The 14,687-nt window shown below is 39.7% G+C and overlaps 1 protein-coding gene across 8 annotated transcripts in view; it reads left to right on the forward strand.

Moving 5' to 3' along the window:
- Positions 1–14,687, forward strand: part of nrxn2b (neurexin 2b) — an 871,341-nt gene that overhangs the window by 428,400 nt on the left and 428,254 nt on the right. For 6 of the 8 annotated variants that reach the window (XM_036146226.1, XM_036146219.1, XM_036146224.1 and 3 more), the window contains 3 exons: positions 266–649; positions 3,751–3,954; positions 8,001–8,027. In XM_036146226.1, the coding sequence (XP_036002119.1) occupies positions 266–649; positions 3,751–3,954; positions 8,001–8,027 (615 nt within the window). The remainder of the gene's footprint in view (positions 1–265; positions 650–3,750; positions 3,955–8,000; positions 8,028–14,687) is intronic. The other 2 variants (XM_036146222.1, XM_036146225.1) reach the window with 1 other exon arrangement.

Raw genomic sequence — 14,687 nt, forward strand, 5'->3', positions numbered from 1 at the left:
GACACTCGCGCTCGTTCACCCACTTGATCTGGCAGTTTTTCCGCCTTTCCGCAGTAATGTTAATCATTTTAATGGTCCTTTCGGCAATAAAAACATACATTTAATTTCGTCAAAAACTTACAAGGCACATTTAAATACAGAACGAGGTTAAAAAAAAAACTGCACGCTGGTTCCCCCTTTTTCAGAAAACCAGAGGTCTCTCCCCCCTCATTATTTAACTCTAACTGCTGTCCTTTTTCTCCTCTGATTTATTTGTCTTCCTCAGGGTCTATCTCGGTCAACAGCCGCAGCCTGCCCTTTCTCTCCCCCGAGGGCAGTGAAATCCTGGACCTGGACAGCGACATGTACCTGGGTGGACTGCCTGAGTCCAAGTCGGACCTCATCCTGCCGCCAGAGGTCTGGACGGCGCTCCTGAACTACGGCTACGTCGGCTGCGTCCGTGACCTTTTCATCGACGGCAAGAGCCGCGACGTACGCCGTCTGGCCGAGATCCAGAGCGCCCTGGGCGTCAGCAGCTTCTGCACCCGCGAACTGCAGAAGCGCTGCAGCAGCGCCCCGTGTGGCAACGGCGGCCTGTGCAAGGAGGGCTGGAACCGGTACATATGTGATTGCACCGGCACCGGATTCCTGGGCACCAACTGTGAGATAGGTAAACATAACGACAAAAACAGGGCCTTTAAAGATTTAAATAGTCAGATTTAGAAAAGGAAAACCATTCACATGTCCACACATTTGGCATGATTCCTCCAGGTAGCAGACAGAATTAAATAGATGCTGTTATGGTTGGAGTGAACGCTCCAGAGGGAGTTGTGTCTGAACCGATTGCCGCCCGAGGCTCAGTTGCGGCGTGGGTCCGGTGGCTGAGAGGGGCCAGCCTGGAAGGTTGGCAGCAACGTGGCAGTGCAGCCGGGCTTATTGCCACCATCTGTGCCTGTCACACAAACCAAGGTGGGGGGGGGGGGATACGCCACAGGGGCTACAGGGGGAGCTAGTCAAACAGCTCCACAATGTTTCTGAGTGTAGGACAATCAGTCTTTGGTTCCTCTTTGCGCGCCCGTGGAGGAGAGCGAGACGTGACGGGTATCAGAGTTTGAGGGACAGGGAGGGTAATGAGGAAAGCAGAGATTGGATTTAAATCAGGACAGTTGAATCAGAAGACGAAATTTCTTCTTTTGAAGGGTGATATATTTGCAGTTTCGTCCTCAGGTGCTCGGATGACAGGTGAGCTTTCTGTATCGTTCTTCTGCCATCTAGTGGTACTCGGTGTTATTACTGGAACATGACAGTTTTTTTTTTTTTTTTTAAACAGCCACCCACACATGACTTTGTGGCAGTAAATTAAATGTGTACATTGACAGAGCATAAGAAGGGGGGCATGGAAGGTGCCGACTAAATAAAATGGCAGCGGATGGTGGTGATGATTGCCTAATGCAAGTATGCAGAGATCACATGAAGGACATAAAAATCCTGCAGAATCTTTTTTTATGATTATTGCTCTTGAACTGGTTATTTCCCAGATGACTGAAGGTTGTTAGTGAGTGAAAGCACGCGGTTTCGACCTGAATCTTGGCTTGTGAGTGGGATCGTATTTACATCCTTGAACGTTATGTACCTGTACTCTGTGTTAGAACACCTGATGAGAGTGACTCATGTGAGCCTATGGTAAAACATGTCAATTCACCGCGCCAGATAAGAGCAGCCCTCAGGGAACTGTCAGTCTCCTCTGCAGCTTTCATCATATATGCATTAATCACATTTGCTTGTCACCTTTATAGTGTGCCTTCTGAAACCATAACCAAGCGCTGCTGACAGTTGTTTTTTTTTTTTTTCTTATTTTAAGGAAAGGGTAATTAAATTTAAACATGAATCTTATAAGTCAACCGTTACTTTTAGAATTTTAAAGCTGGCGCAATTCTCAGTGTGTTAGATTTTCTTTTACTCATAATGACCTTCCAAAAGTAATCAAACCCCTTGAACTTTACCTCATTTTCATCTTCTGTGTGTTTGATTGGGATTTCTTGCGATAGACAAAGACAAAACTTTGGGCGCTTCCCTGCACAACATTTTAGTGAACAGACTTAGACCTGAAAATAAAATGTTGAGGTCTACAGTAAGTCTTGCATGCTCCTCTGCTTTCAGTTTGATGGAATAACTGATGGAGGCTGGACATCTAATGAGAGGGTGGTCATCCTGATTAAGAGCCTGCTCACCTCTGTCAAATTTAGGCCTAGATTTTGACTGAGCAATGGTTACACGAAGAAAATACACACGTTTTGATCTAATTGATGCCTAGATCTTTCTATATGTATTGGTTTGTTGGTGAACCTTTGGTCCAGTCACTCGGTAAAAGCATTTATTCAGGATGCCCTTTATTTAGCACCAGCCATCTTCCTTAGGCTTAAACTATGTTTTCTATTTCTACGTGTTGTGGGGTGTAGTCACTGAGCTATATTATACACTGGAGTGCTAATCGCCCGCTGTTAGAATGGGTCGCTTTGAAGCCACCAGCCGCCATATTGGTACTCCCTATTTTCCTCCAGTAACTAGGGAATATGTGCGCTACAGCATCGAATAACGAGGATTTTCTCATGTTCAGGGGGGGCTTAAAACTTTTAAAATGTCAAATGCCATATACTTTTATGTTATGTTCTAAAACTGTTAAGTACTGAGAAAGTCATGTGCTGAAATATTTTGCATTTTATTTATTTAAATATATATATATATATATATATATATATATATTACATTTATAAATATATAAATAACAATATACAAAAACATACATGTACATATATGTATACATATATATACATATATACATCTACACATACTTATATATACATATATATATATTTAATATGAATAACAATAATAATAGTAAAATATTTCAGCACCTAATTTCCTAGTAGTTGATAGTGTTAGTACATCCACTGACTGTAGAATTACCTGTGAAATATTTTCACACAGCCAGAAAACTGCTTGTTGTTGCAACCAAATCCTATGGGATTCTGTGAGAGTAGGGAGTAGCAAGATGGCGGCCAGTGACTTCAGTTTTTCGGCAAAATCAGCACTCCAGTGTATAATATAGCTCAGTAGGTGTAGTACCCTTGGCGTAGGAGCGCAACACTGCCCTCTAGCGTCTAGGAGAAAAATGCTGCTTCAGAGGAAGACCCGCATGGAGCATAGATGCTGCAGACATTGCGTCCGCACGTCTAATTTTCACGCGGATTGTACGTGTGTCAAGCATAAAGCAACCTTTACCCGTACCTGCTGAAGAAACACATCCCTACAAACAAAGGGTTTTCACCAAACACCATGTGTTTGGTCGCGTATAAGCAGAGCCCCTTCTTCCACATGTTTGCAGAATCTCTGGAAGTAATTAGTTGCACTGCATTTTATCACAGCCTACTACAGTAAATGAGGCCCAATTGACGTCCACGCCACACTTTTCAAATTTGTTGAAACAGTTTGACCATATATGTTTGTTTTTTTTTTACGCTTCACAAATATACCCTACTTTGACTTTGTCTAGCGCATACAATCCAAACAAAGGACATTAAAGTGTGTGGCTGTAATATAGAAGAATATGAAAAATGTTGGATATGACTAATGTACTCATGTGTCATGTGTCTTCTGACATCATGCCGTTGTATCCTTTTGGCCTTCTGGCCTACGTTTAGAGCTCATCGCATCCCTCCCCTGCTTCCTTTCCGCCTCACCCTCCTAACCCTCTCCTTCACCCCCGTGTAGAGGCTACCGTTCTGAGTTATGATGGCAGCATGTACCTGAAGATCATCATGCCCATCACCATGCACACGGAGGCGGAGGATGTGGCACTGCGCTTCATGTCACAGCGGGCGTACGGCCTGCTCATGGCCACCACTTCTAAAGAGTCAGCGGACACCCTGCGACTGGAGCTGGACGGAGGCCGTGTCAAACTCACTGTCAACCTTGGTAGGTCATTATGATTCATCACCCACATCCACGTCTACCACTTCCTTTCCCCCGTCCTTTTCATGTTCACCCTGCAGTTTATTACTAAATCCCGCAGCAACTATAGATTTTTTTTATGTATTTCCTTTTAAAAGCCATATTTCTTTTTCATAGCAGATTATTGTTAAACAATGGAGAAAAGTTTCTAAATTTGCCAGTGTAAAGATTTCAATAGTCCATTAGCTAAACCTGACATGCGCTTTTTTTATTGCTGTGTTGGTTTCTATTTTTTAAATACAGTTTACACAGTTAAGCTCAAAATGATTCACACCGCTGGCAGATTTATTGTCTAACATAAACTTCTTAAATTTACCATCATATCTATTCTAACTGGAAGCCGTTCCATGTTTTGGAGTGGCCCAGCCAGATGCCCGGCAGGAACCCGCGGAGAGAGATAACCATTAGGGTGATGGCTGGGAGGTCTTCCAGCTACAAAGAGTTGAAGCCTATCATCACAGATAAATAGTCAAAATAGCAGTTGATGCATGCAAAATGCAGGTCAGCAATGAAAAGAAGGGTTTAACCTAAAAAGAAATATCTAGAAATCAGGGTAGAAATAATTTTTAACACACCGCCTTTCAATATAATGGAAAAAACCTAACATAATATTTTTGTTAAGCCTGGTCCTCCGCATACTGTTTTATTATCTTTTGAGAAATGTTCATCTCATTTCCTGATCATAAACATCTTCTTAGAATGAAACTGATTTTTATATCTATATCTGCCAGGGGAGTTTGAATGATTTGGTGCATAACTGTTTATTGCTTTAAGTACACATTTCCAGAGTACACAAAAGTAAATTAAGAAATTTGAGGGATAAAAATCTAGAAACTTTTCCTCCACATATTACTTTTTGCTGTAAAATAAAGATCAGTTCTGCATATAAAACCATGCCTTGCATATGGTCTTTTGTCCTCAGGGTGAGTCACCCTGATGTAATTTCTCTTCATATTCTTTAATCCCTTACCATTCAGTCTATTTTTTCCCATGAGCTCCTCAACCTCCTAACCCTCACAAAAAGCTCCATCTCTAATACTGTCCAAGGCCTGGCCCTGGGTCTTAACCCTTCAACTGGTCTCTATAAGCTTCAGGCTGACCTGCGCCTGTCTCACTCTAATAGCGCCTCCCCTCTCCATGTTTTTGTGGAGTTAGCCAGAGGGGGCGTCAGTTCCACTTCTTCTCTGTAGCAATTTAAAACTTGAATCCTCTCATAGGTGCATTACTGGCCTAGTTAACGGGGGAGGAAACTATAAAATGGTTTACCGTGTTTTTGGACTATAAGCCACACTTTTTTTCGTAGTTTGGCTGATCCTGTGACTTAAAAGGCGCGACTTATATATCAAATATATAACGTGGTTTTTTTTAAATAGTGAATTATATTGACCAACATGAACCGAGGAGCACACAAACCCATCTATAGATGCAAGCGGGTGCTCTAGGCTTGTGAAAACTATACGAGGCTTCCGTACCACTTCAAAAGTAATTGAAGCATTAACTTATAGACAACAACATGTTTGTATGTGGTTTTGCTGTTTCAGTATGCGTTCACGCAGCAGAGCGTTGTGTTGTCCAGCTTGAAAGGAGATCCTAGACCAGTAACAGAACCCCGTTATTGGGCTGTCCGTGAAGCTAATGACGGCTGGCGTTAGCCTATGTTGTCCGGCCGGTTTACAACTTCTCTGATGCACGTTCTAGAGCATTACCGCCCTTTCTATGTTGGTCTCAAACATCCATGTCGTACTGCTAGCTTAGCACGTAGCACTGTTAAGCTCATGGTCTAATTTCAGCATAATTTTGACAACTTTCAATGTGACAGGCTGAAATGCGTTGGCAAAAACCTTGCCAGTTGGAGTTGGTGGCTTGGTATGCTAATTTAACCCATTCAACCACCCAGGTATGTTCCATATTATTCAGCCTATAGTGGATGCAATTGTGTAATTGAATAAGTTGCCTTACTTTGCGAAATCAATTTCTTGATAAATGCAACTTATAGTCCAGTGCGGCTTATAGTCCAAAAAAATTATACGGTAAATTGTTACCTCTTTCAATCGAAGGTCAGTATAATTTTGCAAAATATTAATAAATAAAAAATCGTAAGTTGGGTTGTTTCAGATAAGAGGTCTACTACAGGAATCCAGACCTGTTGCTGGCTACCCCTTGATGCTTTAAGTCTGTCCTCGGCATTTGAAGGAGCAAAAAGAGCTTGACAGAGGTGCATCAAGACGCAGTCACCTATCAGACCGCAGTAAAGATGTCTGGGGGGGACAAAGCCTTAGCTCTCTCTCTCTCTCTCTCTCTCTGTCTATCACTCATGAACATCCCATCTGGCCAGAACTCAGACGATGGAACTTTTCATCCCTTCAATGGCCTGTATGTCTGCGGCCCTCGGATCAAACAGCCAGAGAGACCAGCTCACAGCTGTAGCAGCTGCCGCCATTTTCTGACCTAATGTTATCTTTTTTTCCCAACTACCTAGGCCATAAATAATTTTTTTTCAAATGCTTTTATCCTAGACCAATGTTTTTTTTTTTTTGTTGTTATTTTTTTTTAGCTGGTCCTGAAATTAAACTTTGAAAATTGTATTGTAGTCGGATGCTATTACTCTTATAATGTATAATTATTTCACTAGAAAATGAATCTGGTACTATGGTGGAAGACCCTTGTCGAAATATTTAGAATCAGAGTAATTAATGATTGTGAATAGTCCTAATTGGACTAACACTATTAATTGCTGATCATTTTGATGGTCTGCAGGTTTATGTAGCATGGAAAAACAGAGGGTAGCCGTTAAATGGCTACGCTCTTGCTTTTTCTTTGCACACAGATGAACCTAGTTTAGGTTTGCGGTTGGGACATCCAGGTCTTTTTTGTCCTGTTCAAGGCTCCAAAGGAACAGGCGTGGCCCATTGAAGCGCATGTAATGAAGCTGCACCGCGTTCCTGCCACATGTCTGCACGGTGACGCTGGTCTCTGGCTGTTTGTGTCCACTATTCTGTAGCGGTTGACAGCTCTAGACCACAACCGAGCCACTATGCCATTTGCACACTTGGTTCATGTTACACGAAAAGGAAGAGGAGCAGAAATGAAATGAATGAATGAAAGAAAGAAGAGTCTGAGGGGGAATAATGACTTTAATGGCACTTAATCCCTTTACGTGGTAGCTCTCACAGAAAGGGCTTTGAGGGGGCCGTTTAAACTAACCCCAGAATCATTTGCTCTCTAAAACAAGAGTAGATGATGAATTTCCATAATTTTAATAGAAATGTTTTTTTGGGTTTTTTTTTCTAATAGAAACTAATGTGCTGTGTGCACCAGGCATGCGGTGGCTGGGTTGTGCAGATCACCCTTTCTGTCTTTTGCACCGTTGGGGTTGCTGATAATGGAAGTGCTGCAGAAGGCAAGCCAAGCTGTAAGTGTCAGGAAAACGGGGCTGAAATTAAAGCTAAATTAGGGAAACGCTTCATACACCAGAGAAGTTCTGGAAAGAATACTTTGGAGAAGCCCTTTGGTATTTACAGCTTAAACATTTTATTTTGTCGTTAAAGTAATGTGTTCTTTTAATAGTGCTGTAATATGAAAATAAAGATGAATGCATTCAGGCAAAATATCACAATTAAAATGCCAAATTATCACTCTAATCTCATTTTTAGGTCTTTAGTAATTACTAATGTATCACAGAGCTCAGCTTGTTTTACATCAGCCTGCTTTTGAAACTAATTGAGAGTAAAAAAGGAATGAAATGGTCAGGTGTCAGACTTGCCTTCTCCTGCGCTTTCATTTGATGGGACAAGTGATGGATGTTGGACGTCTAGTTGAGAGGGTGATCCTGACTAAGAGCCTGTCCCCGGATGGTGGCCTCAGAACAATGCTTGGTTGTCTGCAGAATGTACCTTGAAGGATGTAAAATGTCTTGTTTTTTTTTCTCTTTTACCCTCTTTCTTTCTTTCTTATTTTCTTTCTTTCTTTCTTTTTTTCTATTCTCACCATTTCGCTCTCTCTCCCGCCAGATTGTATCAGGATAGACTGTAGCCTCAGTAAGTGGTTCTATCCATTTTTCTGACTAAAATGTGTATATTTCTGTGTCTCCCCCTGAGTTGTACGGTGGCGCTCGCGGCTCTCCTGTCCTCATCGACCGCTCCTATTTCTCATCTCCTGGGTTTTATTTTTCGTCTTTCCGTATGCATCTTTGCTCTTGTTTTTTATTATTTTTTTCAGTTTTTATTTGTTTGTACATGTATTTAATTTTGTTTTTAACAACATTGACACATTCACATTTTTTTATTTTACTTTCTTTAAATTGCGTGTAGTTTTCCCCTTGCCGTCACAGATTTAATAAATGTCTCACATGCATAATTATCACATTTCTTTTTTCATCCTGTAACAATCCACCGATGACGCCTTGAAATTAAGTTTTAATTTTTTTCGTTCAGCCCTGTTTAAAAACCAGCTTCAGGAAAAGGCCAGCTTGACACTCCACTGATGGTTTCGCCCGGTTCTGGGCCACTGAATGTGGGTGCCAACCGGCCTCACGTGCAGGTGCTGCTTTTTTTTTTCTGTGCGGGACCAATTGCAGTTTTTTGCCCCCAGATAGCTAATTGCGTCTCCCCTGAGAGGCGGCGCCACCTGCTGTGTGCTTGTTTTTTCCTTTTTTTTCGGAGGGAGCGAATGTTTTTCTACCTCATGCAGACACAATGATAGCAAACTGTTATTTCTAGCGTGGCCCCTGACAATTGAACAACTAGCCTGCAGGTAAGTGGTGCCGGGTGTGGTGACAGAAACAGAGAAAACCTCATGTTTGCAGCGATGTTTCTGTGTCTGCGTCGCTGCGCCTTGATTTAATGAGCTCTTTGGAAATGTAGAAATGTGGGTTGTTGACATGATGAGTTTAAGAGTATCTGAGGAGGCAGCAATTAGCGGAGCTGTTCTCCTTGCTTGCCTGGCTGCAGGGACTTTTTTCACTCCCAATTTCTGTTTCTCCACAGGTATTCTTCATTCGACAATAACCTTTATTTGACACGGTCAGATTTCAGTATAGCGTTAAAATCAGTTTTAGTTTCATGTCAGATGCTAGTCATTGTAAATCATTATCCAGTGTGTCATTTATATCACCAGATGTATGTATGATTTCTCTATTATTGAACAGTTTAATCAGGGTTTAAATCTGCCTTACTGAACCATCAGCCCAAAACATGTTAAACCATGTTGAAAAACTGAAACTGCCATTGTTTCCACTGTCATTTTATCTGTTATTCTTTTGCTGTTGCAATTGTTTATCTAAAAATAGTCATACAATGACAGCGGGAGATTGTGACAGCTATACATGCTATATGAGAGTCAGGTTCACATCTGTTCACATCAGCTCAGTTTTCCTGAGACTGTGTCAAATCGCAACAAATGCCATGTTAAGGCACCTTAAAGGCAAACAGATTCAATGCATATCTTACATTTAGAGCTTCCAGATTCAATTCCAATTGATCCAGTTTTATTTTCAAATAATAATCACATTCAGATAAAAAAAATACATGGCATGCTACATATTGTAATCAGTCTATTAGAAGTATTTATTGTCTGCACATTCACAAAAAAAAACATTATATCAAGGCACTTTACAAAATAGCAAAATCTATTCCTCAATATATAGTCCTTTCAATCCAGTCAAACATAAAAACTAAGGGTAAAGTCGTGCATGTAAAGTAATTTACGTACATTTCAATTCTATTCAACTTTCTACTTACTACAGTATTTCTACGTAAATACTGCAATACAAAACACTGGGTGAAACATTTTATATAAAAAGAGAATCCAGCCAATTTCTTTCCACCTCCAGGCATACAAATATAGGTTTCAGAGATAAAAAGCTGGGTTTGAAGGTGATTGTTTTTTTCCCATTTTTTATCATAGATACCATCGAACTGCAATATCAATGGTGTCAGTTGGCTGTAGCTGTATAGTAATTTAAACATGTTTCTGTTTTTTGATGTCTTATGTTGTTTCTGCATTAGTGTCAGTTTCTATTCAAAGCAAACATGCGCAAAATTATTGTTATAAATAAAACCTTTTGTCTCTACATATGTTGCACAAATTCAGTCTTGAAAATATTTCAGTACTCTGGTTTAACCACTAGATGTCAGTGAAGTACCAGGCATACTTTCTTATTTACACCGCCGTGAAAAAGTGTTTGCCCCCAAACGATTTTCTTTCTATTTTGCTTTTTTTTTTTGTCACATTTCAGTGTTTCAGATCATCAAGAAAAAATCTAATGTTGGATAAATATAAGCTGACTAAATACAAAAAGCAGCTTACAAAGAGAGAGGGGGGGGGGGGTGTTGGGGGGACTATCCCAACCTACCTGGCCCTGTGTAAAAAATAATAACCCCCACTGAATTTGAGAAGCTAAAGCCAGGCCCTATTATGACCTGACCTGCATTAAGAATTGAACCAGAAACTCTCTGACTGCTGAAAGAGATCAACAAGGAATAAATAATCTAAAGAAATCAAAAACAATAGAAAATCAACTCATCGCCATCTGTAGATGGAAAGGGTTACAAAAACAGTTCTAAATCTTTGGGAAGCGGCGAAACAAAGTCAGGGTCATTATCCACGAATGGAGAAGACAGCAGTGGTGAACCTTCCCAGGAGACCCCAGTCAACCCAAATCACGGCAAGAGCCACAATTAAACATGGAGGTCCCAAAACAGCCCAAAATAAAGCAGGGGGCAGGAGGGTCTTCAGAGCTTTTTCCGCTCTTAACGAATGCAATTATTGTTTGAAAACCGCAGTCTTTCTAAGTTTATATTTATCCGACATTCAAATTTGTCTGTCAATCTGAAACATTTAAGTGCGACTAAAAAAACAAAAAAAACAGAAAATATCTGTTTAGGGTCAAAGACTTTTTTTTTCGTAGCGCCACATCTAGGCTGGGGACAAAATGAAGCAGATTTATTTATTTATTTTATCAGTTTAACCGGCTGCAGGATGGGGGCCATTACTTTTCCGGCCTCCCTTTACATGGCTGACTTGTTTAGAAAGGATGGTAAATGGCTGCGGACGCACGGTCGTGTTTGCTTCCTTAACTCAGGGCTTTTGCCACGAGGTGTTGCCAATCCATACGCGGAGAAATGACCACCTCGGTAGTTGGGTTGAAACATTGATCTGGGATTCGCTGTGGCTGAAATCTTCCGTCTGCTTAATCCAATCTGCTGACCAATATCCATTTCAGAGTCCTGCAGTAACTAAAGCCGAACATTTTGTGCATTCGAGTCAAACCGTTGCCTTATCCATGATTACAGACAATCAATATAACAAGGGCCCGCTTTGAATGAGTAACATTTCAGATCCGTGATAAAATAAACTGGGTAGCAACAGTAACCACTGATGAAAGGATAGAATCTCAACCATAGCCTTTCTTGAACTTCTGTATCTCCGGACTTGTGGATTTTGATGCATCCACCATGTTTTTTACCCCTTAGTGTCTTGTGACCCCGCTCCCTTCAGTTGATGTATCATGATGTTATAGGGAGCAGAGCTGCGGCCCTCAGCTCCAGCCAGGTCAGGCTATCTGGCTGATGATATCTGTTTGGAAGGTGGCCTTTTAGCCGCCAGCAGCACCTTCTCTTACTTCACGATGAGATGAGATTTGGCATGACATATGGGCAGTGTGTGGGGTGCAAGCACGCCGTCTGCTAATGTCATACCCTTTGGCCTTTCTGCCTGCAGTACTCACTTCAGAACAGACTCAACCCCACAGACATGTTTGTGTAAGGCAGATTCTTTTTAAAAATTGAGACCCTCTCTTTAAGAAAAATCGCTGAACATGCAGAATATCTTTTGGCTTTGCAGCTCTAACTTCATATGGCAACATTTTATTTCAATGTGCAGTATTGTCTGATAATCTTGGCTGTCTTTTACGTAATCTACACTGCAAAAACTGATCTAAAAATAGGGAAAAATGTTCTTAAAATTAGTGTTTTTGTCCTAGATTTGAGCAGGTAAATAAAATTATTTGCCAATGGAATGAGTATTTTTACCCCTAAAATAAGAAAATTAGATATACTGCACTTGAAATAAGACGATGAAGATGAATTGTTCCTATTTTAAGTGCAAAAATCCTATTCTATTGGCAGATCGTCTTATTTACCTGCTCAAATCAAGGAAAAATACACTCATTTCAAGAACATTTTCAAGTTCCGTTTTTTGCATTGTACGCCCCTGTTCTGATCTAGTATTATTTACTATATCTGAACTGATCTAGATGCTTTTCATGTAGCAGTCACATTCGTTTTGTAATATCTGATCTATTACTTACTCCACACACAAAAGAATAGAAATATAGCCTTTAGATAGCAACTAGACAGCAAACTTTTAGCAGGTTTGTTCCAGTTTTGTCAAAAATACTGATGACGTCATTTCACGGGAACTTATTCTGTAGACATTAAAATGCATAACTGAGTCAAACTGCTGTGGAGTTTTCATTAATGGAACTATAAAGGGGATGCAACAAACGAAAAGTGAAGGCATGAAACGATCTTCACAGAACTATCGTAGCAAAGGCGTTAAAGATTTTTAATCCACCATGTTCCAGATGGTTCTCTGCCAGCAATTACTGATGTTCCTAAACAATTGACTAAGCATTCTCCCAACGGGGTATAGTGAACACAACCTAAAACTCAACAAAAAACACATTGCAATACAAACAAAACAGATTCAAAGCCCTTGTAATCCATTGATCCGTTATATTCAAATAAAATCAATACAGTCCTATTTTTCAGAAAGGTCTCACAGGGATATAAATTGTTCAATTTACTCAACTGTGAAGGACTTCTGATTAAGAACATTGCTCATCTAATTGTGAGGACTGATATCACATTGATCATTCAGTGTTTTTCAGGAAGTTTTGCATTCAGATTGCTAAATTAATTCTGATAAGTGCCCCTGATCAACTCTAAGAGAGGCTTGAGCCACATCACCCGAGTCTGTTTTAAGATGTTTTTTGCACTGCTATGTTTGCTACACCCAGGCGCAATCAGTGTGCCCAGGAGAGCTGGTAGTACTAGGACTGAACATTGCCTCATATAACCGTATATGGATTTGTTGTGCAAGGGAGGCCAGAAAAAAGCATTTAGCTAAATCTCCAAAACCTAAAATATTGTATAAGTATACCTTTTACTTGAGTATTTATCTTTCTATTTAATATGATGCAGAATTTACAATTTGGGAAAACATATTAGATGTGTTCATTTAGTTATTTATTTCTGTACTGTAAATGACCACCCATATCAAGAAGTGGTATATTTACCACTTCTTGTAAGGCCTTCCAATGAAATTTAGCGGCTTCAACTCTGAAAAAATCCAATTAGATTAATGCTTTCAGTCCTTCTTTTTTTTCCTCACATAGTTGCAAAATGTCTAAATGTATAACTTCCCAATGGCCTGCAATGACATATCTAACAGAGAACCTCAGCATAAGTATGTCAATATTATTTATCATCATTTACAAGTCTTATAAATAGTGTTGCAGTTCAAAATGACTACTGCCTGGAATTGTTACCATTCAGTGATATATATATATATATATATATATATATATATATATATATATATATATATATATATATATATATGTGTGTAGTGTTCTGGTTGAAGATTCTGAGAGATCACAGCTCTATAAAAAAGGTCTACCTTAGCCTCATCATAACACACTTTTATCTCTGCATTCTTTTCCCAATCCCTGAAATGTGTTGCACATTTCAGGGAGCACTGTAATCATTTCCATAGCTGTCATGGTGTGCATTTTCAGAAACAGCTTGGTGTCATGGCCATTTTTAAATTCAGTCAATAATCTTTTTTTCTGTTTTATTTGTATTGACTCAGATTTTTGTCAGTCCCCCGAGCTTAGTCTTGCTTCTCTTCAAGATGATTGTTTTCTTGTTTTCCAATTAACTCCAAATATCAAAACAGAATGACTTTTTATTCATTAATATATAAAACAGGTGTAGATATGTGGTCCGAATCGAGGTCATGTCTAGAACAGATCAAGAGTACAAACTAGAAATCACTTTTACTCAGTCATGTCCCACATTTTCCAAATTTTATCGCATGTATCAGATTTCACTGGGGGGAAAAAAAATCTATATTTGGAGAAACAAGTACTCTTTTTTTTTGTGGGTGTGAAATTTAATGTTGCTGCCATAGTAGATTCCCATCTACTTTTTTTTTAGGAAATGCAATCTAAAGTCAAAATGTTGAATCAAATCTGATTCTTGTGATGTTCTTAAACTTAGAAAATTACAATAAAATGGTCTTTTATTGTTGTTATGAGGCAATATGTGACACCCCTATGTCTGTTTCTTATGAAACTCTGCTGTCATATGCAACTAATATTTGATTAAACAAATGGGGAAAAAAAAGCAAAACCCAAACATCTTTATTTAAACTTTACAACAAGTTTAAGTAACCTTCACACTGTTGCCTGGGTATATAATTAAAACAAATGTAATCTTCTTAAACAGTTACTAAGAACCAGGAGAGACTAAGAACTAAGAACTACCGGTCCTGAAGCCATTGTTCTTTGTGGCTAAACAGCTGTTTCCCAGATGTAATTTCTGGATAAATTTCTTCTATAAAGGTCGGCTTGATCAGTTAAAGCTTTATCCTTTGCATTACTGCCACCTGCAGGTGATATTAGGTACATCCAT

The sequence above is a fragment of the Fundulus heteroclitus genome, chromosome 14 (assembly GCF_011125445.2).
Source record: "Fundulus heteroclitus isolate FHET01 chromosome 14, MU-UCD_Fhet_4.1, whole genome shotgun sequence".
In the NCBI taxonomy this organism is placed as follows: Eukaryota; Metazoa; Chordata; class Actinopteri; order Cyprinodontiformes; family Fundulidae; genus Fundulus; species Fundulus heteroclitus.